Raw genomic sequence first — 27,437 nt, forward strand, 5'->3', positions numbered from 1 at the left:
GCCGCCTGCCTACTTCTGTTCATACAGAATGCGCCTTTTTCGGGGCAATGGGGGGCGTGAGCAAGAAACAAAACATGTAGCTCAGCATGTGACATAAACAGTGACGTGGGAGAGAAGCCGCGGCTGGTCAGTCCTTCGGCAATTCTCTCGTAAGTCGGCCCGTACGCATGATAAAAACAGCAGTTTAAAAAATTACTTTAATGTGCAGGTTAATTGCAAAAAAAAAATGGCCCCGGTGCATAAAAGACTTTAGATGAAAAGATTGCAGATTACATTTCTGCTGTTTTTATACGGTTGTGACAAAATGTCACATCATGTCAACACGTTATTTACAACGTTGCAGGGGCAGAGTTTACTGCACAATAGTGTAACTAAGTGCAGCTGTAATAACTATTAACTCCTTGTATAAGAATCATGATGTAGCAAGTTTAAGTCTTCCCCTGAACTCCATCTAACAATATCCATAATGTCCCATAATATAATGGGTGGGAGGGGTGGGTGGGGGTGCTCTTTTATATGACTCACATGAGTTTGTCCTTGTGGATCAGATCTACTGCTTCTTACAAGTGTCAGCTCTTCAGTGTGCAGCACAGTGCTTTCATTGTTACTGAACTACTGGCAGATAAAACGCCAAAATTGCAAAAGCCTGCGATGATAACGAGCCAGAGAGAGAATGCGTTTCATGCAGTGAGGAAGCGACATAGATTTGAGTCGTGTCATTTCATTCACAAGGTCCAAACACTGCTCTTGTTTTTTACATGTTTAAATACAATTAGCTTGAAACCACTCACTCCAAATGGATTAATATACAAGTTGCAATATTTGGTGTGGAAGAACTTGATGGTGGCCCAGTCGCATGAAGAAAATGTTGGCATTGGACATTTCTGCAAACAATAAATACGTTTCATTTGCATTTTTCATAGGTATAGTGTGTGCTGACTTCTTTACCAGGAGGTGGAGGTGATGATGGTGAGACAACTCAGCAAGATGCTTGCCAAGCTGCAGACCAATGTTCACGACCAACAAACAACAAAAACTGGTTGTTTTTAAGCGAGTCATTATTGCTGCAGCTTTTTAGCCCCCAAACGTTGTTTTTCAGCGAATCATTGCGGTTTACTAACTGTGACTGATAGTGTCATGTAAAATGTTTTTTACCAAGACTTCAGTGTTTCCAGCAGCTTTTTAGCCACAAAAAAGGTCTTTTTCTAACCACAACCAAGTGGTTTGTGCCTAAACCCGACAGCACCTAAACCAAAGTGCTGTTAAAACGTAGTTTCAACGTATCCTCTACATAACAGCGTACAATGCAGCGAATCTGTGGTTTGCAGAAACGTACAATGGCAACATGTATTCTGGCGACTTGGTTGCGAGTCCTGACCTCAACATCATCCAACACCTCTGGGGTGAACTGTAACAGACTGCAAGCCAGACCTTATCACCCAACATCAGTGGCCGACCTCAGAGATGTTCAACAACCATGTAAGGATGGGATTCTTCTGGTGTCCATGTACTTTTGGCCATCGAATATAAATCTACCTTCAAAAGTTTGCTTTCAAGAAATATCCGTCACTGTTACCAGAAATAAAATCACACGTGTCTCCTGCAAAATGTTACAGCACCACAGGGTGATGTCCTGTCTCAAACTTTGTCGTCAGTTATGTTAAAGACACTAAATGCTACAGCACCCATGGGCCCCATCAGCTGCTGCTACAGAGAATACAAAGATGGGTGTGAATCAGAGTTCCAGCAGATTGTTTCTGAAAGCAGTAATAAATCATTTAATTTATTCACCAAGAAGAAAGGTCAACCATTCTTTGATTTCAGCTTCTCTAACACAGTCTGATATCACAGTAAATTAAGTATCTTTGGGTTTCTGACTGTTGGAAAGACAAAACAATCAATTTGAAGATGTCACCTTGGTCTCTTGGTCTCTAGACTAAACAGTAAATTAATTAACTGAGAATTAAATTGTCAGATTTGTCATTAGTTGCAGTCTCTATATGCTTCACTCAGTCTCTTGAGTTCAGCCATAAGCTGCACAGCAACAGTTTTAAGCTCAGAGATTGGATGTTTCTCACCGCAATGCTCCTTGGGAGTTGGTGTTGACTTCTCTCCTCAGCTTTCAATGGGCGAAGATTATTTCCAAAGTAATTTCTGACTGTTGATACTGAGGATTCAACAGAGGCTGCTTCATATCTGTCCAGTTTTTGGACAGTCACCCCTCACTGACTTCTACCTCCAGCCAAATTTAACCCCACCCACTTCACTGCTTCCTCTCCCCCACACTTTCACAACCATTTTTTCTTTTAGATGATATTTCAAAGGAATTTGTCCTTCTGGTTTTGACCCTTAAATTCATTACTACGGGTCTCAGCTCCTCAGCGTGCGACAAAGCTTCCATTGTTTTCATTGTCAAAACTGCATCACTGGCAGCAGAAATCTCCAAACTGCATGAGCCTGTTGTGTTAATTAACCAGAGTGAAATGTTTCATGCAGCTATTTGAGCAAAGCATGCAAAATGACTACAAATTACACTCCCATCGGAAAAATATCTTTCACAAGATCCAACCCTCAACATCATCTGAGCCCTTTTTCTTTCCAAGCGCTGAAAAAGCAATTACTTTGAAAACATTTGCTCCACATGGATCACGATTTATCTCCCAGTTTAAATATTGAACACACAGAAATTGCACTTTGATTTTTTTTGTCTCTATTGTGCAGCTTTGCTCAACATAATAATGAAATCACATGCTCGCACAGGGTCAGTGTGTGTGTATGTACACATGTAGCTGCTCAGACCATTTGATGGCTCTGCATATTAATAATTAATAAATCTGACATTCACATGATCTGACCACAGCGGCATGACATCCACACATACATGTAAGAAGTCATAATATCAGTAAGAAGAAGAAAATTATCATAAAAATGGACACATTTGAAAAAAAAAACACCAGAGAGAAAATACGGAGGAAAAAAACCCAACCTGCCTACGCCTCAATTAAGTCTGAGACGAAAATGTCTACAGCTGCCACTGCAACACACTCTGCATGTTTGTGTCTAGAGACACATGCACACACTCGGTGGAGGGTGGGTGTTAGAAAATCTACCAGGATAAAAAAGTTGATGAATATAAGTGCCTCTTGGCAGAAATGAAATGAAAAAAATTCAAGAGATCCTTCAGCTAGCAGCAGACCCGTGACGGCTGATTGATTCCTTTATTCCTGCCTCCGAAAAAGTAGGGCCTGTCGTGACACTGCTTGACATAGTTTTAATAAAATGTCAAAATACTGAAGGCAGAACAAAATTTTTGTGGACATGGACGAGTGGAGAAAAGAGAAGACATGAAGGAAAGAGAAGACGACAAAAAAAGTTGACAGATGATACCGAAAAATAAAATAAAAATAAAGAGAAAGATGGAGGGATGTGAAAGAGGAGAGAAATGATGCAGCAGAGAGGAGGAGATAAAAATACAAGTGACATTTATCCTGACGGTGACGGCAGTGACGGTGGCGGCAGAGCAGCGTTTGTTGCTTGACCTTCAGTTTTATTGCAGTGTGTGTGTGTGTGTGTGTGTGTGTGTGTGTGCGCGCGCGCGCACGCATGCAGCAGCCTGGTGGGCTTGACACCTAACTGAGGGTGACACGGTCACACACAGAGGAGAGCTGGGAGCCCCCAGCTCTGCCAACCAGCCCAGCCCTCACACAACACAGCTGGCCCTGTCACCTCCACTTATCCTGCCTGACTCCAAGTCTGCATGTACAGTAACTGCGTGCGTGTGTGAGTGTGAGTGTGTGTGCCCAGGATAGTGCTGGGTAAAAGCCAGATGCAGAGGCTTGTGAGCGTCAAGGTGCATTAAATAATTTTACTGTCCCACTGCACTGTGTAACCATAAATTATCAGCAGGGGTTGCCAGGTTTGTTTTGTTCCATACTGACGACTAATGACTGTCCATAAATCAGAGTTCGTGGTCGAGTTAAGACAAACAAAAAAAAAAAAATAGGCCAGAAGATCTTTGTCCACCTTCAAACTTTAGGCTGACAAGACATTAAACAAAGTGTTGCACAGCTGGATTGAGGCTTTGGTTATTTGGAGATAGGGTCAGGATTCAGGTAGCGTTTTATCAAATCTGAACTAGAGCTGAATCAGTCAACTCATCAATCGACTGACAGGAAATTATTATTTTGATCAAGACTCTCAAATGTGAGGATTTGTTTTATAGACATTTTTACAGCCAGCATCATCAAAAACACGCGTGCACATGATGGCAATGGAAGTGACGTTTTGCCACAGCCATCCAGACGAGGTTGCAGGCTTTAAACACTGACTTAAAACTGTTACCATCATCATAATGTCTGTTTTGTACTTGGTTGAATCAGCTAGGGTTGTTCTTGACTCAGTGTTATGTCAGTTGAGTCAAATTTAGCTGTTCAATATTTGACTATTCAATCCTTTTTTTCCCATCGTGAGTTTGAGAGTTTGAACTGATCCCCAATCCCAAATGGATCCCTTACAGTCTCGTTGACTCAAGCCCTAAGCCCTTACAGACCTAGGACCAATTCCATTTCTTCCCCTTAGCCCTTGTCTTGCCTTGTCTTAGCCTTCCCCTTGGTTTTGCACGTTCACATGAGGGGAAGTGGTGTCCCAATTCTCCGTCAGGTTAGCTCTTAACCCGTTCCCCTCATGTGAACACGCAGAACCAAGGGGAAGGGCCAAGACAAGGACTAAGGGGAAGAAATGGAATTGGTCCTAGGTCTGTAAGGGCATAGGGATTGAGCCAACAAGTCTGTCAGGGATCCATCTGGGATCAGGGGAGTGACACTCACGTAATGAAGTAGCCAAGCAAACTACACTATTGACAAATCAGAAATGGGCAACATTTTTTTGCTGACACTAGATACCAAACAAAAGCCAGAGACTGTGCCATATTCATGAGCCGTCTATTCATCACTTCCAACGTTATCTCAAAACCTGACCAGGCAAAGCCTCTCCTCCTCTCTGCAGCTGCTTGTACCGAAGAATGAACGAATGATCAAACGACTACTCGACTTGAAGGAATCTCAGTCAACTGAGGGGTCTCCAACTGATGATTCCAACTTTTGACTTTGAGGGAGCAGCCCTAAAATCAATACTCCAACAGTGGACTTAAGTTATACAGAATTCTGACAGGATCACAACAGTTTTAGAGCAACCATGTTTCAGTTTAGCGAATGACCATGTTAATTTGGCTCAGATGATTGCGTTGAGGATGCTCGTAGCAACAGAAACTGTTAAAAACATGAAGGTGTCTTTGCCTTCAGCTGGGGAGTCTATTTCATGGTGTTTGATGTTCTGTATTGACCACAGATCATGTCGTCGCAAGCGACAACTGACTCACATGCTCCTAATTTCTTGCTGGTGTACACGCTGTATTTCTCCACCAAATACATGTATATAATCGGCCACTAAATATTGGGCCACTTGCTAATGTCTTCTACACATTCAGTAATGACACACAGATCTGAAGGTTGGTCAATTTGTTTAGGCAGCATTCACAATCTTTAGTGGTTCATATCCGTATATAGCTTGACAAGGTATTGCACTCCACCACACTTCTGCATATTGCATGCTCACCCTTATGTACCTCATCGTTGTTTACAAACTGCAAAAGGATATATGTCATTGTACGTGTAAGTATTTGCGGGGTCTTTGTTGGTCAGACTAAACACTCCTTGAGTATAGCCACTATCGAGCCAACAGAGAAACACTGGTCGACGCAGGGGGACGGCAGCTTTGAACAAAAGGCTACAGTTCTAATCTTATGCACAGATCGACCACTGAAACTGAGGCAGGGGGCCATTATGTGTGCTCTAGTCTTTCAGTTGCCTCAAGGTGAAGACTCTTGAAAACACAAAAGGCGGTGGCGGAGGAAATTCAGGCCTCTCATCAGCCAAGCGTCACGACTTCACCAAACCCAGATTATTAATCGGCTGCTTTTACAGTGCTGTTTGTGCTTGCAGACAATGAGCAGAACAATAGATGGAGTACGGGTGCATCACCATCTCTGATAAAACAGGACAAGAAACGTATGTGAACGTGCACACCTACACATGTGAGCAACTATGAGAGCAGCAGTCAGTCAGTTGGGGGGAGGAAAAAAAGACGACTGGCTGAATGACAGACTGCAGGTTTGTAGACAAAGAAACAGAAATGGTTGGTAAGGTGGGAGTTAAGGTGGGCTGTAGGCGGTGCTGAAGAAATGGCTCAAGTCTGGAGAGAAAATCTGCATCTGAGTTTCAGTGAAGAAGACCACAGGATGTCGTTTACTACTCACTGTGTCTAACGTCATTTTAAACCAAAGCTGTACCATCTACTTTGATAAAGTTTATTTTGTTTTAATGGCATGACTTCCTTACTCTTTTTCACAGGGGGTAAATAAAGCTTTAAAAATTGTCAAACTGTAAACAAATGCCACAAACAACAATGAACTGATCCTTTTCCAGAGGGATTTATAGTTCTGCGTCGAATTGCCGTCATAGTCCGACGTGCACCTCCCTAGAAATGTAACTAGCCTCCATGTTGCGGAAACGCAGACCACCTGTTTATTTCTGTAAACTGAAAACCATTTCCCCCAGTAGAAACTAAACTTTTTTATTTACTTTTATTTCACGGATAAGAGACAATAACTTGTGGCGACAATAGTGTCCGCCAGGAATGAGTCCTTAAATCTGGAATTAAGTTCCCAGTTCCCTTGTCTCGAAGTCAATGGATTTTATTTTAATAGGTTTTGGTTTAGATGCCTGACATAAGGTTTGTGGTAAACACTAGCTTAAGAGACTTTCACGTTTTCTCTACAACTTAAAAGACGTCAGTAAATACCCCACTCCAGTATTAGAGGAGCAAAGTCTGCTAGCCACTAGGCTAATATATGCAATGTAAAATGTCACTGGTTTACACTAATAACCTTAGCATGTCTTACTGGTTTGGAAAACATGCCTAATATAAGAACTGTTTTGTGAGTGAACCTTGTGAGTTAATTTTGTAATGTAACCTTTACCAAATGTTGCTCTTAGCGTCATATGAGTAGAAGAAAACTCTGCTAGCCGTTATGATAATTTATGCAATGTAAAATGTCATACAGTTATGCTAATAATGTTAGCATGTCTTTGTGGGAACACAACTGTTGAATGAACTTATTAACTTAATATTGTTGCCATTAAGCCATGTTTTAGATGTGTTTTGAATCACAAAAACTCAACACAGAGGCATAGAAACACCACTGCCCACTAGCGTTTTGGAAGATTCACTGCAGAGTGACACAGACACACTACCACGCAAGTACAAATGCTGACAGCACCGTGGGCCACTGGCGTAGGCAACGGCACAGAGCCCATGCTCAACTATGAATCAGCCCTAACAAATATTGTCAGTGTATATAAAGCCTGATATATCTTGGAGCTCCACTGCTGTCCACAAGTATTAAAACCACATCACTGAGCCACACTGTTGCACTGGGTGACATCTTCCTTTACTACCATGTACACACACACTGTTTATTTTGGCTCAGTTACACATACACCATCCTGCTGCCACAAATACTCACTGGAGCACCAGATGTGGATTAATCCGCTGCTGAAAATAGTCCTCAGTGAATGCACTATTACATCTTGATTGCCCAGTTGACCGTAAATGAAAGTATATAATAACACCGGCCTTAGCTTTTAAATAATGGACACGAATTGTTTTTTCTATATGGGCCACAAAGATTAAACTTCTGACCTGCTGCTGGAAGCTGCCGGCAGGCCTCACTTCCTCCTCTTGAACATAATTTAAACATCTCACGCCCCTCCATCTTTTAGTATTTTACAATGTCCGCTGTTTTATCAAATACATTATTTTGTGTAGGATTGGTTTGTGCCTCCGCTGCCGGCACAATTTCCTTGTCCTTCGGGCTGTGAACACATTTGCTTTCTGATTAAAAAACGTCTCTATTATTTTTACCCAAATCACACAACAAAGAATCGAGCGCTCATTGGCTGCCATGAATCACCTGCTGCGGCCCATAGGGGACATCGGCTGCATTCAAGTGTGTCAACACAACTAATAAAATATGAGCAAGGTGAAAATCAAAACAGGCTTTTTAAAAGTGTCAGGGGTGTTTTATGTCCATTTATTTTTAATTACTTTGTTGTTTTATGAATTTTAAAAAGGCTTTTTGCCCCCGAGTTGCCATTAATGTCCGACCCCGGTCACCAAACTGTCAGCTTTGATGTGACTCTTTTTAATTCTTAATAGTTGATTTCTGTTTTATGCATGACCTTGTTTATTATCATACAAAAAAAAATCTAAAGCCACCACCAATAACTGCCTATAGAGGCTTAAATGCTCATTGCACCACGAGACACATGTTTTGGACAGAACAAACAATAATACTGATGCTGTTGCTTTCCCTAGAAATGTTTCTCTTGAGGTCAGTGCCAGATGGAAAGACACAGATTCCTACAAAAGCAAGTTAACAGCATTGGCTGATACAAGTTTCAGCTTATCACAGGGATCCAATTGCCAGAAAAAATATTGGCATTACACGTTTCTGCAAACCACTGATACATTACATGATCTTTGTGTTATTATGTAGCGGATACCTTGAAGCTTTTTTTGGTTAACTTATGGTTGGCACAAAACCACTTGGTTATGGTTAGAAAAAAGATCGTGTTTTGGCTTTCAACACCCACGTTTGGTGGCACACAAGCCGCTACAAGATGCAGCAATGTCCTGCTTTTTTTGTGGCACTATCCCCGGGATATTTCAGCAACAGCTTGCTGAGAAGCAGCCATGTTTGGTGACTGGGAACGCAGCGATGACTTGCTGAAAAACAACCATTTTTTTGTTTTGTTTGTTTGTTAGTCTTCAACAGTGGTCTGCAGTAATTTGCAACTTGGCAGCCATCTTGTCTAGGTGTCACACCATCCATCATCCCCTCCACCTTCCGATGACAAAGTAAGCTCATATACTACACCACTTTAAAAACACTGATGTTTGACGTTGACGTTTCAGCCAGTAATTAACAAGAAATACTTTAGAGGTAAAAGGAAAATCTGAAATAATTTTAATTTCATGGTGTTATGGTTTAATAAAATGTCTATAATATTCCTAACTCTTTCACTTCGATCTATCCTTGATTCTTTCAAATCAGCCTCAATAATTCCAGCATCAGTCAGACTGTGATGTCTTGTTTACAGGGGATGTTTTGGCCTGATGGCGGTACTAGAGAAGAGTGTAGGAGGTCACCAAAAACATTAGGATTTATCCTCTGGGGATGATGAATATCCACAGCAAGTCTCATGGAAATTTGTCAGATTTCAAAAATGGTTTGCCATAGATACATGTGCTTCACAGGGGGAATTTGGGCCTCGTGGTGGCGCTACAGGGCGGTTAGGGTGACACCAAAATCACTGGACATCATCCTTTAACAACCATGGACATCTACGCCAGATACCATGGCGACCGGCCAGCAGCTGATTGGCTTATCTTAAACAGTGTCGCCAGCAGGCGAATATCACTGAAACTTGGAGAAAGCTACATCCATTTCCCTGCCAACACCAAAGGTCTTGGACCAAACAGACGGTGGCCTGTATGTGGAGCTGCTGCCCTGACTGTTGTTTTGTGTGGAAGAATGACAAGGAGGTCAGTCATCCTCGGGCGGAGTGTGTGTGAGTCAGACCCCAACGCACCCTGCAGCTTCGGACACCATCACAGGAGACGATCCTCTGTTCTGCTCTTCATACAATGAGGCTGCTGTGTGTTTTCAACGGAGCTGACATCGCACAGACCCCCCTCTGAGGCTCTTGTGCTGCTGAACGTGGCAGCGACGGCTCTGGAAATGAGCTCATTCTGACACAGCGGAGACGAGGGCTCGCTCACAGCGTACAGGTTAAGTTTATTTGCAAAGATAATTAGCAACAGAGAGAGAAAAGGAAAAAGATCGTGAGCTGCGCAGACTGAAAAAGACGCTAAATATAAACAACAACAATGAACAATGAAATGAAGCTGAAAGTGAGACGGCCGCCAGGTTTAAGATAAGATAAGATAAGATAAGATAAGATAAGATAAGATAAGATAAGATATATAGAGATTCAAGTATCACAGCAGCACAAGACAAAATCAAAGGACATTAAAGACGACCGCCAGGTTTATATCTAAATGTAGCAAAAATCTTAACAGAATTTTTAGAAAATTGGCAAAAGAAAATTTTAATTTATGTGCGTCGTTTCATACGTATCATATCTATGTTTCTAAAGTGACGTGGTATATGAGCTGCCTTTGTCACCAGGAGGTGGAGGGGATAGTGGATGCTGTGTCACCTATGGGAGACGTCTACCAAGCTGCAGGCCACCTTTACAGACCAACAAACAACAAGATCGATGGTGTTCAAGCAACCCGTCGCCATTTTTCTAGCTGCTTTTAAGCCACCAAACATGAATGTTTTTTAGCCTCCTGTTGTTTTATTACTGTGGACAAGGGCACGGAAGGTGGTTGGTTTTTTTTAACGAGATATCACCATGTTTCCTGCCAGAACTGTGCCATGAAAACCGAGTGTTTTAAGCCAAAACATTAACCTTTTCTATCCGTAACCACGTGGGTTTTTTGCCTAACCATACCACATGCTAACCACAGCATTTTTGAAACGTAAAGAAACATAAAGTTTCAACATAAAGTAAAGGTTTGGGCAACACTTACAAAAGCAACTTTCTTTTTTTTTTTTTTTTTTTTCTACAGATTATTTTTTGGGCTGTTTTGCCTTTAATGGACAGGACAGAGTGAAGACTGTGAAGTGGGGAGAGAGAGAGAGAGAGTGGGGGGATGACATGCAGCAAAGGGTTGCAAGCCGGAGTTGAACTCGCAACCGCTGCAGCGAGGCATCACCTCTATACATGGGGCGCTGGCACTATCCACTAAGCTACCGACGCCCCTACAAAAGCAACTTTCAACCAGAGTGTGGGGGACAGGGAACACACCGACACACTGCTTATAAAGTCACATGCATTGCAACTTTTAGATCTGGTCAAATTTAAAACTGCAATTATCATGTTAAAAGCGAGAAATAATTCACTTCTGGGCAACGTTCAAAAAATGTTTTGGGACAGGGAGGGAGGTTATAATTTAAGAGGAGAATTTAATTTTTAAAAACAATGTGTTCATACAACTACGAAGAGTCTGTCTACTTCAGTGTGTCAATTTAAAAAACTATACAAAAAGATATTTTTGGCAGATATATAGATGAGGACAGGTTGTGTTAGGGGAGTGCATATATATTTTCTAGCACTGGGTGGTACTTGGACTGTAAAGAAGCTAGGTTTATCACTTCTTTGTTTAATTGGGTGGTAAATAGCCTGAGGATAGTTGTATATTAGTTGTTAATAATTTTGGGAATTTGTTGAAATAATATCAAGTTAAAAGAGGAAATGTAAGAAAGGGCGGTTATCTTTGTCTTGTTTGTTTGTTTATTATTATTTTTGGTTTGAAATAAGGTCATTCGTTCATTCATTCAAGGTTTGAGGTGCACTGGATTGGCAAACTTTTTTGTGTGTGTGTGTCCATTTGTGATCATTCCAGGTCCCCACTCTGACTTCGGACGTCTTTGCTGGTCCCTAAAGGCAGCACAGACAAAAGACTTCATGACTTCTACATTTCCTAAACAGCAGTTTGTTGAGTTTGAGTCGCAGGATGGAGAATTAAGGATCATCACACTCAAGACTTGCTCTTAATCAGTTTGTGGTCGGATCAATCGGAGCTGATCAAATCAATGGATCAGAGGAGCAACTGCTGCAGAAGCAAGTAAAATTTCTTTTGCTGGTTCGACCCAGCAGTGGACTGTGGGGTGTGTGTTTTCCGCGGGAACGCAGCCGATTTCATCTTAAGAAGCTTGGAAAAGAAAAAAGAAATCTAAGTGTGACGGCGACTGGGCTGTAGGACTTGGTTATCAAGATAAGCAGTACATAGCGCTAAATCAGGTGCAGGTGCCATTAAACCACTGCAGAAGAAGAGGACGCAATGAGATGACGTCACTTAAAGACAGCCGTCAGAAAATAATACAGAAAACATGATGGATGGATGACATTTGTGTTTGTTTAATGCATTAATGTAAAGAAGACTACAGCATTCTCATCACTCAGCTAGCACGGATTCTCTCAGTGTATTTTCATTGCTTTTCATCCTATTATGCTTTTCTCAATACATCCACGGTTTAAATTTTCAGCTTTAAAACTCGGGTTTTTTATGTGCAAACTAAAAAAATACTCTCTCCTCAGTCTCTTTAGCCTTTCCTCCCTGCGCCCAGTTTGACAGGTTGTCATGCGGAGGATGACCAAAACCATAACAACACGTCTGCAGAGATAAAAGCTAACTGAAGCAGATAAAATGAGCACACACTGCAGGTTCAGGTCCTGCCTTCCTCTTCTAATCCTGTCACACTTGTTTTGATTTTTAACTGAGTCATTTAGCGGATCCTCTTCTCCACAGAGAGTTGGAGCCGATGGACAGGAAGTCATTCAGTGCTCAGACACACCTTCACGGGAGGAATTTGAGACAGAACAGGTGATCTTTGTGTTAACAAATAATCTCTGTGTCTCCAACTGCATATTTCAGTGTCACTGTAACTCATTTTTTGTCTGTCTTTTTTTTCCTTTAATCTGAAACACGCCCAGTAAGTCTCAGCTCATGCACAAAAGGTTCCCTTTTTTCCCTTATTCAGAAAATACTAAGCTGTTTACAAGGGTAATGATAAGAAATATTCCAGTGATATTTCCACTGACATGCAGCCATGCATACTCAAAGTGACGTGCATAACATGCTGTCTTCACATTAAAATATGAAAAAGTGGAACAGCTGGAGGAGCTTCTTTACATCATCGACATATTCCACCAACTTGTTCAAAAGGGCACTGTTGCGATATTTGCACACATCCAATGTTTAAAAGTAGGTGTGTTTCTCCATTCAACCAGAAATGTAGCCTTTTCTTTTGGGCATGCATCTCTACCCCAGCCTCACAAACCGTTGGCAAGTTGGTTTGTGTACAACATCTCCGTGACAACGCACAGAGCTGACCGTAAACAGGCAAGAGGCCGTGTGACGCAAACTGTGGTAAAATACCCAATTGAGACGCTCAGTTCCGAATGTGCTATATACATGCATAAAGAATGCTGATAAGACTTGAGTAATACTGGCATATCCCACATCTGATCAGAAAATGCTACATTCAGGAAATGGCCTAATTCCGAATATCTACGTGAAATACGCTTTTACACACGGTTTTAAATTTAAAATAAAAAAATATTTGGAATATCAGTGGAACATTAGTGTGCATGTAAACTTAGCCATTGTTGCTGCCTATCCAGGATGTCTTTATATTTTTGTCTTTGCTATTTTTCCAACTTTTTTGTAAGAGGAATCTCACACATCTGTCCCACAGTTATCTGTTACAATTTTTGCTTTTTTGTTTTTCTTTGGACTGATGTTCTTGGCACATAATGATTACAATCAAAATTAAAATTAAAGGTGGAATAAAATTAGATTGGTCAGATTCACAGTCTTGTTTAATCAGACAGTTGTCAATTGTTTGTTTGTTAAATTTTTAAAAAGAGATTTAAAGAAAAATGTGCATTTATTAAGATATTGATGAACTTTAGTTTTAAGCTTATTTATTATATCAGCAATAGTATTTAAAGTCCAAACAATACTCAACATCTGAGTTAAGACAAGGCTAATTAATTTCTAGAAAGCTTTTTTTTTCTTTTATTCATCTACTAATAAATGTCTTAAAAAATAAAAAGTCCTGAGAACATTATAAACCACAGTGTTCCTGTCTGTGAGGCAGCAGCAGAGGATTTACCTGCGTCTCCATGTGCTCCATCTCATGTCCAAGGCCAAATCATAATGAAGTCCCATTCAGTCTTTGAATTGCAAATAATTGCCCATTGTTTCCAAGTCATTTGTTGTGCAAACCTCATCCGTCATGTGTCCTCGCAGGGTTTGTTGTATAAAAGCAACATACCTTCCTAAACACTCCCTCCTCTTACCCTCTCTCTCACCGTCTCTCTATTGTTCCGATTCGTCCATCTGGCTCCCTCTTTGAGGCACTACATTTCCCAGGGTGCACCTGTGGGCAGCAGCCGGAGCAGTCGCTTGGCACACTGCCATGCCCAGTGGGTACAGAGTCTTTAAACAAACAAGCACAGATTACACCCCGTCGACACACACACGCTGCCCTCACCTCAAAGCACTGCTCAACAACCAGAACAAATGATTCACACTCACTTTAGAAACTCTGCTGCTGCTGCTGCTGCTGCTGCTGGCACTTTGCTTGATCTTGATCATTTGAATTTACACCTTCTTCATTTTTTCCTCATTATACATTTAATCTGTTGATTTTGTGTCTTCTTCAAGTGTTTATATATTTTCCTATTGTCCTATAAAAACTTTAAGATGCTGAACGTAACTCTGGAGAAAGACGATTGATTACTGAGTTTAATTCGCTGGTCGTCAAATACCGAAACTTTGAGCTGGTGGTTCAGTCCGACTTCCAACCCAAAGAGTATCTGACGCCCTGAGAATGAGACATCGATTCTCCAGAATTATATACAGCACCTTTAAAGTGAGACTTTTGAAGATGAAATAATGCATTCTTCTTCTTACAAATAAAAAGCTGCTGAATCTATAAGCAATAAAACGCACCACTGACTTGGTCTGGTATGACCAGTAATTTATGGTGGCTCATGTTTGCATGTTCTACACTTGTGGTACTGGTGCTGTCAGAAGGTGATCTGCGTGGGGACGTTGCAAAACATGTAACTAAAATGGCCAAAATGCATCCAGCTTGTTACCCCGCCATCCCCGGGTCTGAACCCAAACACTGTCACATCCAGACCCAGACCTTTAACCAATAAATCACTGAGAATTCTCACATTTTGACGGAGCGTTTCTACTTTAACCAGCGCAGCATTCATAGCACTCGTTTAGCAAACAGGAAACTCACAGACCAGCTTCATGTGTTAAATCATCTTATGTGAGGCTAACCAGCCAATCAGAACTGTGCCTTCAGATAAACACTGTAACTTAACACAGGTGAGATGCGCACACGCACACACACACACACACACACACACACACACAGGGGAGAGACGAGAGACAACAGTTGCAAAAATGAGTCAGAGAAAAGTACTTTTGCATGGAGTGTTCTGAAGAGACAAAAGTAGACAGCGAAGCACAGCTTTTAATCAAGAGAGGACAGACTCTTCCATGTTCTTTGTTCCCATGAGTAGTTCTAAACCAGTGCGTCTCATCATATGTTCCAAGACCACGGCCATTATTAGAAGCGGCAGAGTGAAGCACCATTACGAGACAAAACACAGAGCTTCTTTGATCTTTTGAACGGTCAAATCCGAACAGAGGACGCAGAAAATAACAGATTTCATTACGGCAGTGAATCTTAGAACAAGTTCGACATTAGACGCAGGAGTCTATCCCAACCTGTTAAAAATTGCCAAATCGCCTACTGGGCTACATTAGTTTATCAACAGCAGACGTTGACGGTGAACTAAAACCCTTTGTCGTGAGTACGAAACAAGACATTAGATGACATCATTTTGGGGTATGGGAGAGACAGACGGACATTTTTCAACATTTTAATACATTTCTTGATCAAACGTTTAGTAGAATAATCGAAGAAATAATCAGCAGATTAGTCGACAATGAAATAAACGACCAGCCACTACAAAAAAAACATCCATCTCCATTCAAACAGCGATCGAAAAATGTATCCTCTTTTTAGCAAACGACCAAAATGTATTCCCCTTGTTAACCTGCCATGCCCCGGGTGCCATCCTAACCCTAAACCATAAATCATTTCGAATTCTGACATTTTGACGGAGCGTTTCTACCATATACAAAACAGATAAACAAAAAGAAGTAACCACTGTAACATTTTCACTGGCCTCCATGCTGCTTTTCACTGTTTACTAACCCATTTTCAGACATTGACACACCAGAGCAAACAAACAGGAAGGCAATGAGAAAACAGTCCATCTCCTGTTTTTAAAGTTTTTTTCCGTGTTTGAAACCCCCCCACACACACACGCTAATTTTTGGAGGACATGGTCTTCTTGATTTTGGTGACACCACTGGAGATGAGCGGTAACAACATGCTGCAGCTTCTTTTTCTTTCCCTTTTTATGCTCATTTCAAACAAACTATATTTCTATATTAATAGGGCTGATTATTTACTTGATGAATCATGTTGTCTATAAAACGTAAGAAAATACTGATTAACGTCTGCCACAATACCCCAGAAACCCAAGGTGGCATCTTCAATTGTTTTGTCCAACTAGCACTCCACACCAAAAGATACTCAATATAACGATCATCAAATTATTTGCTGATTTTTTTTGTTTCCTAATTAATTAATTAATTGACCGAGCACTGCAGTCGAGGAGTTTGTGTAAACCTAATTTTATATGAGTCAGCGAACAACACGACAGACATTCATTCATAAGACAAAGTTGCAGATTATTTCTTTAATGACTCAGAGCAGACGTTTTCAGTTGACTGCGGACTGTCCCTTTAACTCTGAACCGTGACAGCTTAACACTGCTTAACCGACTGCTAGGCTCCATTATTATCTCATTAGCCGGTTCCTCTTGTTCAGGAGTACCGAGGTGCTACTTAAGTATTAATTCATTGTTAATGACGGTCTGAATGACACACAGTTTTATTTTAATTCCATTAAGAGCGAATTCTCAGGGAGACGCAGAGATTTGAGACTTCCCTCATTATAATAATAAGGCATTCCCTGAAGATTAATCATCACAACTACGTGATTAACCACAAGTCTCACACGGCTCTGAGAAGAAGTGAACAAAATGTCCTCGCTTTCCAAAAATGTCCCCAATTTCAACACCTACGAGAGGTCCTTACAAAGGCAGAAGTACAAGAGCACACACACACACACACACACACTCAGGCTCCTCCATGCCATTGATCAAATACTCTGAAAAGCAAATTGCTCAAATATGACCTTCCACACAAAAGCAGCCATTATGGAAGAATAAGGAGGAATTCACTAAAGGCAGGTCCAAGTAAACATTCCTGCTGCTCTAAAGCCTTGACACCTCTCTCCACCACCGTGCGCCGTGTGTGTGTGTGTGTGTGTGTGTACTCCAAACACAAACTCCATACCGTGCATGAGCCCACATGGCGTCAGTGTCCAAAGAACTGTACCGAGGAGGTCGGGTAGCTCACATAACAAAAGGAACTCAAACACACAAACACACACAATGGAACGGTTACATAAATTTTGGTTTGAGCCGGGGACGCTGTGTACCAAAGTTTAGTTTAAGGAAATGGAGGACTTTGGTCACTGGTGAGACCCAAGGAAAGAAAAGAGAGAGAGGGAGACAGGAAGCTGAAGTGTTGTTTTGTCCAAAACTTCAGATAGATCTCAGATTTCTGATGTCCAAACAATTAACATGCACAATTTAAAACCTAAATTTGTGGATACTTATATCGGATCGACAAATTCTACATTTAATTCATCTGTTAATATATCTATATAATATAATATATAATATATCTATCTTTGTTGTTATTTCTTCTTTTTTTATACATTAATGTTGCAAGAAAATACAAAATAATGATAGAAAAGGGCACCGACAAAGAAAAAGTGTTTTATAACACTCTTCAGAATGTGACATCAAATCTCACGCTGTTACAAACAGACATTAGTAAGATTTAAGAAAAAAACAAAAAACGAAAAAAGAGATCTGGTTCTGCTTTTTGGGGACATAAGTGACTTTATCAACACTGCAAACATAAAAGAAGACTGGGCCGTTATCAGAGGGTGATTTCATGCTGCTACTTCACTGGCAGAAGTCAAATATCAACCAGTAAACTGATAAACAGTCCATCTATAGCATCTATATCATGTTTTTATTTATTTATGAGCTGAATATTGGCCTCTCTGCGCTGCTTTTCTTTCTGTCGGGTTCTGATTCACCAAAAGATAAATTCAGGGGAATGATTTCGATATCATTTATTGTTGTGACTCGCAATATCCTGCAGAATAATGAGGAGGATCTCCACACAGGGCTGGGTCACATGTACACTGTGAAGGTGGGTGTCTGAGTATAATTACTGAGACTTGCAGAGAGTTTCATAACCATGATAACTGCCATGGGACCAAACTGCATCTTTTGTTTTTTGCCTTTTAAAAATGATTAAACAGAATTAAAGGGCTTTCAAACTGTTCTGGAGATCCTTGGATGCCTGACAACAGAACATGAAAAACACGGCCATGAAGAACAGAACTGGGGCTTTTTGTTTTTGTTGCTGATTAATGCACTGAATTGTCTTGATCAAGCAATTAATTGTTTGGCCTATAAAATGCCGGAAACTAGTAAAAAAAAAATATATTGTGAAACACAAGCAGCAAAAGTTTAAAGCTGCTTTTTTTGTCCAAGCAGTTATGCTCAATATTAGTTACATATACAGACACAGACGGAGCCTACTGTCTGTAGTCTGCGTTCATTTCATCCATATTTGTACACAAATTCTAAAGGCTTACGGATATGCACGAAACAGAGCAGTACCACCAGAGATCATGGAGGCAGTGTAGTGCAGTTCAAACAAGATACGACCGTAGGAGACAACAAAGACATTTTAAAAAATGGCAAAACGAAACAAATTGGTAATATAGTGAAAACAAGGCTCTGTCCATATGTCGTGATGTATCTGATGGCCGAACAGACCATCATGTCTATAGTAGTGTATTGCTGATCGATTCTGACTGGATTGTAAGTGATTCGCAAACATGTCAAGTTTGTAAAAAAACACTTAATTTTCAAGTAGTACAGTGAATTTCCGGCACAGAATTTATATTTTGAAGTGCCATCTCCTGCTGTAGAGTATGTGACTAACGGACAGCTACTTGACAGACAGCAAACTAGCATGACAAAACAGCCAAACGCAAGTATGACGGTCAGTGTTTTAACATGTGTGTACCTTGAATTAATGACTAAGGAGAAATCTGGACCCCGTCGCTGGACCAGCTGGGAACCACTGCATTAAAATGTTCGTTATTACGACCTCCTCCGCCGTCGCCTCGTTTGTCTGGTCAGAAACTCTTGACTCTGCCATCTAGTGGATGCATCCATGCCATGTTATAAAGGACATGTGAAAGAATAGGGGCAGTGACGTTGACTATGTTTCAAATGGATGTATCTAATTTTGGACATAAAGAGAGTTTAAATGATCCTTAAGAGTCTAAAACCGCACAATATTCCATTTATTATGGAGGAAAGCAGAAATTGACACTGGAAAAGCTAAAACCAGTTGTTTTTGGCTATTTTAGCTTAAAGGAATACTTCTGTGAAATGACCAAATCAATTACTCACCATAAATTACGCCGAATTTGAGAAGAAAACATTCTTCCCCCGCATGTCTTCACAGTGAACGAAGAGCGAAGAGACAAAGAAAGTTCTTGATGAATTGCACTAAAACAGGCCACCATTTAACAACAGCAAAACTATGTCAAAGCAGCCGTTTACAAACTCTCACATAACTCCTGCAGTATAATCCAAGTCTCATTTGTCCAGCTGTATGCTCAGAGCTTTCCAAACACGCACATTTTTGTTGCCAATTAAATCACGTCAGCATACGCGTCGCACACTTGGGCAGGCACATGCGTTTGAACTCTGCTCGTGCATTTGATTGAGGGGAGTTCAAACACACTGGCTACTCATCCATGCATGAGACTGTTTGTGCAGAAGTGAGGAAGGTTTTAGACCAAATGCATGTGTTTATGACGTACAAGGCATATGACTGAATAAAAGACATTTGGAATATACTGTATATATACAGTTTTGCTGGTTGTTAAACGTGACCCACTTTTATTGCAATTCATAAATTTTTTTTTGGATTCTTCGTTCACTGTGGAGGCATGCAAATGAAAAAGCAAAGACAAATTGTTCCCAAATTCAAAGTCACACAGGTGAGTTAAGTGATATATAAATGATCATTTGGGGGTGACGTATTCCTTCGAAACAAACTTTATCTGGTAATTTAAATGGTTGCAAACTAATGTTCTGCTGATTGTCTCATGACGGATTAACAGTTTCACCTCTGAATGACACCAACTGAAGACGACGAAGCAGAACTTGGACCAGTTTTAGTTTCTAAACTTTAACAACAAACTTTGGGCCTCTCATGTGGTTTCAAGACTCTCATACATTTCTCTTGAAGATGCTCCAACACTCAACAACAATAATTAAAAGCTTCCTGTTCCCAACAGATACACCAGAAAGGTCCCCAGGGAGGAAAACTGCATAACACTGGCAAAACAAAATAAAATACAACAAAGAAGTAGCTTTATATATAAGATTAAAAAAGAAGCATAACAACAAGCACAACAAAAAAGGGCCTTTTTAGGAAGTCAGCTGCCTTCCTCCTCTCGGGGGACTCAAAAATAGTTTGTTCTTTTAAAGCTGTCACACTCTGCTGTTTTAACAGGCTGAATAAAAAAAGGGTTATTTTCTGAAACATTTGACTAGTTTCTCAACAGCCGGCAAAAACAAGATGAAATGGTTTACTCCTCAGAAACAAATTCAGGCTCGGAGGATAAAAGAAGCAGGCGTGAAACCGGAGCGACGGCGGTTTGAATCCTTCTGGCAGTTTAGATAAAGGTGTGTTAGCGCGTTTGAACGCGAGTCAGGACGTCACTGCAAAAGAGCACAGCGCTCAGTGGACATTTTCTGGATAAATAAAATGGTTCACACACACACACACACACACACACACACACACAGACACACACACAGACACACACACCTTCTGTCGACATTCACTCAGTGCCAGTGGTGTATTTTGCTTTTCCACAGATTGCAGTCAACCCCCCCTACCCCAAAGAGAGCAGCCCTCCTCCCACGGGGCTCCTGGTTGGCATGGATCGGCCCCCGAGATAGCTCCACACACACACTTTCACACACATTACTGTCGAGCAGGGGGTGTGTGTGCATGCATGTGTAATGAAGAGGGTACGCGGTGATTTACAGTGTTGGCACCCGGTCCAGTCAAATGGGTGGATCGTTGCCACTCTCCCCACCAGCTCCCGATAAATGTGCCATGTTTTGTTTTCCTTTTCAAAAAGCCCATGAAAAGAATTAGCAAGATGAGAAAGTGGCAGGCAGATCTCTCGGGGCGTCCATCTGTCCATTACTGAAATAAAAGCCGTCCGCTTAGAGAGGGAGGCGTGGCGGAGGGACGGAGGGATTTTGTTGACTTGATAAGACGAGGATTTGACTTTGAGTACAGTGGGTAATCGAGGGACTGGATAGATGGATGGATAGAAATAAAACGTAATCGGGAAGATCTTGTTCACTTAATGGCACACTGAAGCAAAAACGGATGATCTTGCACATCACGATTTAAACATGAGATACAGGAGGAGACATTTGCTGTCTTTACAGACCCTGCACACGCTCACTTATCCTCTTGCAGAATCAGCAACTCATTCATTGATCAGCCGCAGAGGAAAGGAAATAAACCCCAAACAAGACAAGTGATCACGTGACAGTGATAAGCGTTAACTACAGCGATGCAACAATGAATCGATTAATCGCTTAGTTGATCAACAGCAGCAATTCTGATTGTCATTTTTTAGGGAACAAATGCCAAACTTCTCTCATCTAAATGTGGTTTCCTTGTTCTTCTATATCTTTGGGACATTTGGTCAACCAGAATGAGACATCTAGTGACAGAAGCTGGGCTCTGGAAAATTCAATTTTCGCACATTTAATAGATTAAGCGAGAAAACAATCTGCAGATTAATCGATCATGAAAACAGTCGTTAGTTGCTGTCTTTATTTCAGCCTGTATACACTGTGGCAACTAAAGATGAGGCAGCTCGTCAGCTTGTTACAACAAATGTCCATTTGCATGTTAAAAGATGACTGTTTTGATTTTATTTTTTTTTTTTTTTGCCTTTATTGGCAGGAAGTTTGATTTTCACAGACTTCTCTCTGGGGCAGCTTCTCTGGAGGTAAACAGAATCTCAGAGTCAAACTTCACTTTAAGTAACATTAGACTGGAGTCCAGAGAAGGGAGCTGATGAGTTGGCTACATGTTAAGAAAGAGTACTGTGTAATCTTCTCTACGCTGCCATTTCAGCAGGGTCTCTCTAATGTATCTCAAGAAACTTGAAAGAAAAATGCTGCCTGGATTATGTTCAGAGATTTTTCTTTGAGTTAATGAAACACGACATTTATGACATACAAATAGCAGGACTGTGACACCAGAATCCCCAGTTTGTGTCCAGACTTCTGTCTGTGGTAAAGTTTAGGCAACAAAAGCTTGTAAGTTCAGTTAAATGTTAATTTAAAAAAAAAAAAAAGGTAGTAAAAAAAAACAACGCTGTCGTCATTATGAGTGGAGAAAACACATGAAATACTTTGCTAGTGAACATTTTGCTGATATTTTCAGTATCAACATGTTTGCCTTTTGCCAGGTATGTTAATCATGGATGTATAAAGAGAACTGGATGCAGCATTGGAGGCAGGCCCCATTGATTCTGATGAAAGTTACCTAGTGGTGCAAGAAGCCAAGAAAGTTCTACTACCGTAAATAAATTACCCCGATGATTGGCACTGCTATGCTCCCATAGAGCAGGCATACTACAGACTTCCACCGGCCGTGATGCTAACTTCCAGTTTAGTGCTCTGCTAACTTAAACAGGGATAAAATTATTTAATCTTGCAGCTCTTCTAGACTTAAGACAAATTCTGATAGTGAAACAACTCCATCCATTGATTTACTGACATCTTGTTTTACAGTGCAAGTCTATGGGAAAAAGGCTTTTGGTCCAAATGACATCACGTGACCAACTCAGAAGTCATGGCCTCACCTTAAAAAGCAACATTTCTTCAACATCCTTCAAAATGTATTTGCTGTTAAATTAGTTGTATATATACATATTTTTTTTGGAAACAGGGCTGAATGACGGTTAAATAAATTATAAATAAAAAAGTAATCTGACTTACTGAAAGAGAGCCATACCAAGTTAGCTAGGCTAGGCTAGGCTAGGCTAGCTATTGGGCATTGCAGAGCTTCCGAGTTCAAACTAGCTGGTTAGCATGCAAAACATACAATATCGTCTGTATCAACTTTTTAAGCTACGAATGTCCCCTGTCTGACTTGACGCTAACGAATGGTTAATTAATTTAATTCTATATCATGAAGTTGATTTGGTGTTAGAGTCATTTTGGGGCAAATTCCATTGATAAATTGCTGAAATAAACAATTGGAAATGTTTGTTTTTGACTAACAAGTGGAATAAAATGCTGGACAAATAAAGGTACTTCATCACATTCAGTCATGCTCACAACTTAATACAGCCTTAATACAGCCACAGATGTTAAAGGGAAAACATTGTCAGTGGAAACAATATGGCAAAACCAATTTATACAGTCTCATGATACACAAATAATCGCATGACGTGAGTCTTGGACTGCTGTTGGTAAAGGCACAAAACAGAACAGCTAGAACAGTCCGGAAAGTTCAGAAAATGAAATCACTTTACTGTATTGCAGCCAAAACCAGGTAAAGACAACACTTACGATATCCACAATCTAAGACGATATCTGACACAATATCAATACATTGCCCAGCCGAATCATAAACCGTTGAAACAAGCAGATGGAAATGCCTGGTTTGATAACAGAGGTGAATTAAATACCTGAAAAAAATCAAAGTACTTCATCACATTCATACAGAATTCCACTGTTACCACTGGCGGTCATGCTCACAATTTACAACTTTGTCCAAAATGCCTTCACGAAGCCAAAGATTCAGAAGGGAAACTTATCTCAAATGGCAAAACTAACTTCAGCTGTCTCATGATGTATCAACATATTGCCCAAACCTGATTGATATGAGTCTTGGACTGCTGGTCTTGAGGGGCCCCAAAATATTTCACCAGTGGTTGGAATAAGTCGACCACATCGAGGACTTTAGTCACAAAGAACACACTGTGGCCGAGGGCTTTCAGCTCAACCGGTGGCATTATTACTGTGTTTGGAGAGGCTCTGGCTGCGAGAAGTGTTGGAAGTAAAAAAGCAATCTGCCACTCAGACTCACGCCTCTCTCGCTCCCTCACAGTCTGTCTCTCTCCAGCACTGCCACAACCTTTCAGCAATCAAATTAGCTGCACTCGCTTCCCCAGAATATGTGCCAAAGGAATCAGCAGTTGGGCTATAATTGCTACCAACTAATAATGTTAACCTTTCTATGGCATATAGGCCCTACTTTGTTATCACCACAGCACAGGGCAAGGAGATGAGTCTGGCGGTGTCGACAGGCTGCATCCTCTCACATCACTGTAATAAAATGGAAGATCTCCACCTCTGTTACCTTTTTAAACCAATATCTCGAACACAAGGATTACTATTAATAACAAGGCTGTTTAACAAAAGGTATGGCTCATGGCAGAGTGTGATTTCATTTTCATGCCAGCATACAGTACATCTTTCTGTTGGAATAAAAATAGTTTTTTCTTTTGTTCTTACACTGTGGTCTTTCTTGGTTTGGAGGATTCTCAGATCAGTAGTTTCAAGAACTGTTTTTAACCGTGTGCCTTTTTGCAATTGACAAAAACTTTATTCATTAGTCTATTTCAGGGAGGTTTCTAGACTCACTGACTAGTTTAAAAGTAAGAAAACACTCAGCAAACAGGCAAAATGAAGCACAATTCCATCTCTGAGGTTATAAATAAACCGTGTCCAAAAAAATGCATACATCGTTTGAGCCATTTTAAATCATTAATTGCATTTTCTTTTCATAAACAAAACATATTTTAAATGCCGCTGAAATGTGTGGCACTTTGCACTGTGCATTACAAACATTGCACATTGGTCTACGAAACATGACAACGACTCACTAAATGAAAGTTAACAAATAACATCTGCTTAAGATATTATTTAGGGAGCGTGTCTGATTTTTACAGCGCCATTTTCAGAGGGTGAACATAATCACACAAATTAATATTCTTAATAATAGGCTTAACCTGTGCTGACTAGTGAGGGTAGCAACATTTAATCAACTGGTCGACTAGTTACACACATCCCGAGTCTATTTTTGATCATTTAAAGACATTTTTCAAGCAAAAATGCCAGACTTTCCCTGGTTACGGCTTTTTAATTTTTAGGATGTGCTGCTACTTCTTCGTCCAGCCCAACTGCCAGAACAATGTTAGCACTGCACATTTCTGCAAACCAAGATTATGTTATATTTCTACATCATTTTGTGGTGTACACATTGAAACTTCTCAAACACGCTGTGGTGAATGTGTGGTTGGGTTTAGGCAAAAAAATTCTTGATTATGATTGCGAAAATGTTATGTTTTGGCGTTAAACACTCAGGTTAGGTGGCGCAAAAGCTGCTGGACAAGCAGGGAAGGGACTGTGAAAATGCCCCAGGTTCAATGGCCTAAACACTGCTGGGAAACGGCGTGATGTGTCCGTTAAAATCAACTGTTTACAGTTACAGTGATCTGCAGCTTGGCAGATTTCTTGCCTAGGTGTCGCAACACCCACCGTCCCCTCCACCTCCTGATGAGAGGGTCCGCTAATATACTCTCACTTTAGAAAGGTTGATATGAAATGTAAAAGTACAAATGTAACGTATTTGTGGTTTGCAGAAATGTAAATGCCAAAAACAAAATATCCCAAACTCATAAAATAGCCCAGTTTTAATTAAATCAGTGTCAAAACTAACTGCAACATTTGCACGCACTGGACTGTCAACGTTTCAAAGTTTCCCTTTAACGTCTCGCAGCACTTTTGGAAACAAATTCTCCAGCTGATCAGAAGACAAACGTATCTCATGATGTTCCAGTTTCTCACAGTTCCAGAGCCGATTAGCCTTCAAACAAATAAACGTGTCAGACTTCAATCTGAGCGCTGATAGCTGCTGCTGCGCTCGCCCCTAAAACTCGTCACGCATAGCAAACCAATGACTGTCAACAACCAGAAATGAAGAAATAAGCCAAACTAATACACGGCTTGTACACACACACACACACGCACACACTGAGCACCCCATATAAAGCTACAACAAGCTGTAACATCCAACTGTGAGTTCATTATTCTGCTTTGTGGTATTAGCATCCCCTGTGGTATCATTGTGATATAGATTCGAGGTGCACAATAGTGAGCTCACAGTATGTTTATCATGCTTGTGGTATCTCTATTGACTTTGGTATTATTATTATAGTATTTCCATAGGGATTTATAGTCTTACTCAGATATCTGAATAACATCCTTCCCGTGTTTATTACAGCCCTACATGCAGCTCTCTTTCATTACAGGGTAACTACGACCCTCCAAATGTTACACTTTTAAAAAGGGACCAACCCACCATCCTCTGCTGCTTTTAACTCCCACCCAGTGACCCACTAAATCATTAAAACTGCACTAATTAGACTATAAATGAAGGCAAAAGCAGGGCACAAAGCAGGCAGCGCCTTCACTATTAACATGTGAAGACTGAAAATAGGTTAAAGCTCACTTTTGTTGAGTAAAAACATATTTCCCGTGTAATAATCTCAATGAAAAATCCCACCCAAACTGATGTGAGACAAATAAAAAGGATGAAAAGCCTTTTGTTTACACTGCTGATTGTGATTTCTTTAGGCTTTATTCTGGAGGTCAGAGATTAACCAACCATTTAATTTAACACTACATCCCCTCATTAGAAGGTTTTCTTACTAAAAAGCCCCGCTAGCCTGCTCGGGATCAGGCCATGTGAGTTATTATGAAGCGGTCGGATGGGTAAGTAGGTGACAGGTCAACATCTGGACACAGAAGTGCATCCAAAAACAAGCGGAGCCGCAACACCCCGACTCTGCTGCTGCTGCTGCTGCTGCAGCGGAGGTGGTGGTGCTTTATACCGCCGATAAAAGCCAGATTACGAGCCGGGCGGAGAGCCGAGGAAACCCGGAGAGGTTAGGAGATCAGAGGCGAAGAGTGGATGATAATCTTGCCATAACACCGGGATAGGTCGATGTAACCGGATTAAACTGAGCTAATGAAATACACCAGAAATGGAGGATTGGTTGTGGCTGAGGAGGAGGAGGAAGAGGAGGAGGGGTTGGTGAGATGTATGGATGAAAAAAAAATCCAAAATAAAAACCGAGAAAAACTAATGACAAAAGCAGGGAGAGGTCAGCAATTGAATTTCCATCAAGTCTATATAAGAAGACAAAGACTGACACATGTCATGGCCGCTGCTGTTATCTGACCCCGCGTGTCTCAACTGTACTCTCATCATTTAAAATAATCATAAACATGTTTATGCAAACTGAGCCGGACAAATCTGCACCGCAGAGTTCCCCACCGCATCCAGGAGCGCCGTTTCAACAA

General features: G+C 40.8%; 1 protein-coding gene across 2 annotated transcripts in view; it reads right to left on the reverse strand.

Moving 5' to 3' along the window:
• lcor (ligand dependent nuclear receptor corepressor) overlaps positions 1-27,437 on the reverse strand; it is a 120,233-nt gene that overhangs the window by 91,903 nt on the left and 893 nt on the right. Inside the window, exon 1 of one of the 2 annotated variants that reach the window (XM_049570802.1) lies at positions 17,209-17,307. The exons of the other annotated variant lie outside the window; for it this stretch is intronic. Within the exon in view, the coding sequence (XP_049426759.1) occupies positions 17,209-17,215 (7 nt within the window). The 5' untranslated portion in view covers positions 17,216-17,307. Of the gene's footprint in view, positions 1-17,208; positions 17,308-27,437 lie in introns of those variants that run through there. 2 annotated transcript variants of the gene reach the window in all.

Source organism: Epinephelus fuscoguttatus, linkage group LG3 (genome assembly GCF_011397635.1).
Source record: "Epinephelus fuscoguttatus linkage group LG3, E.fuscoguttatus.final_Chr_v1".
NCBI classification, from domain to species: Eukaryota; Metazoa; Chordata; class Actinopteri; order Perciformes; family Serranidae; genus Epinephelus; species Epinephelus fuscoguttatus.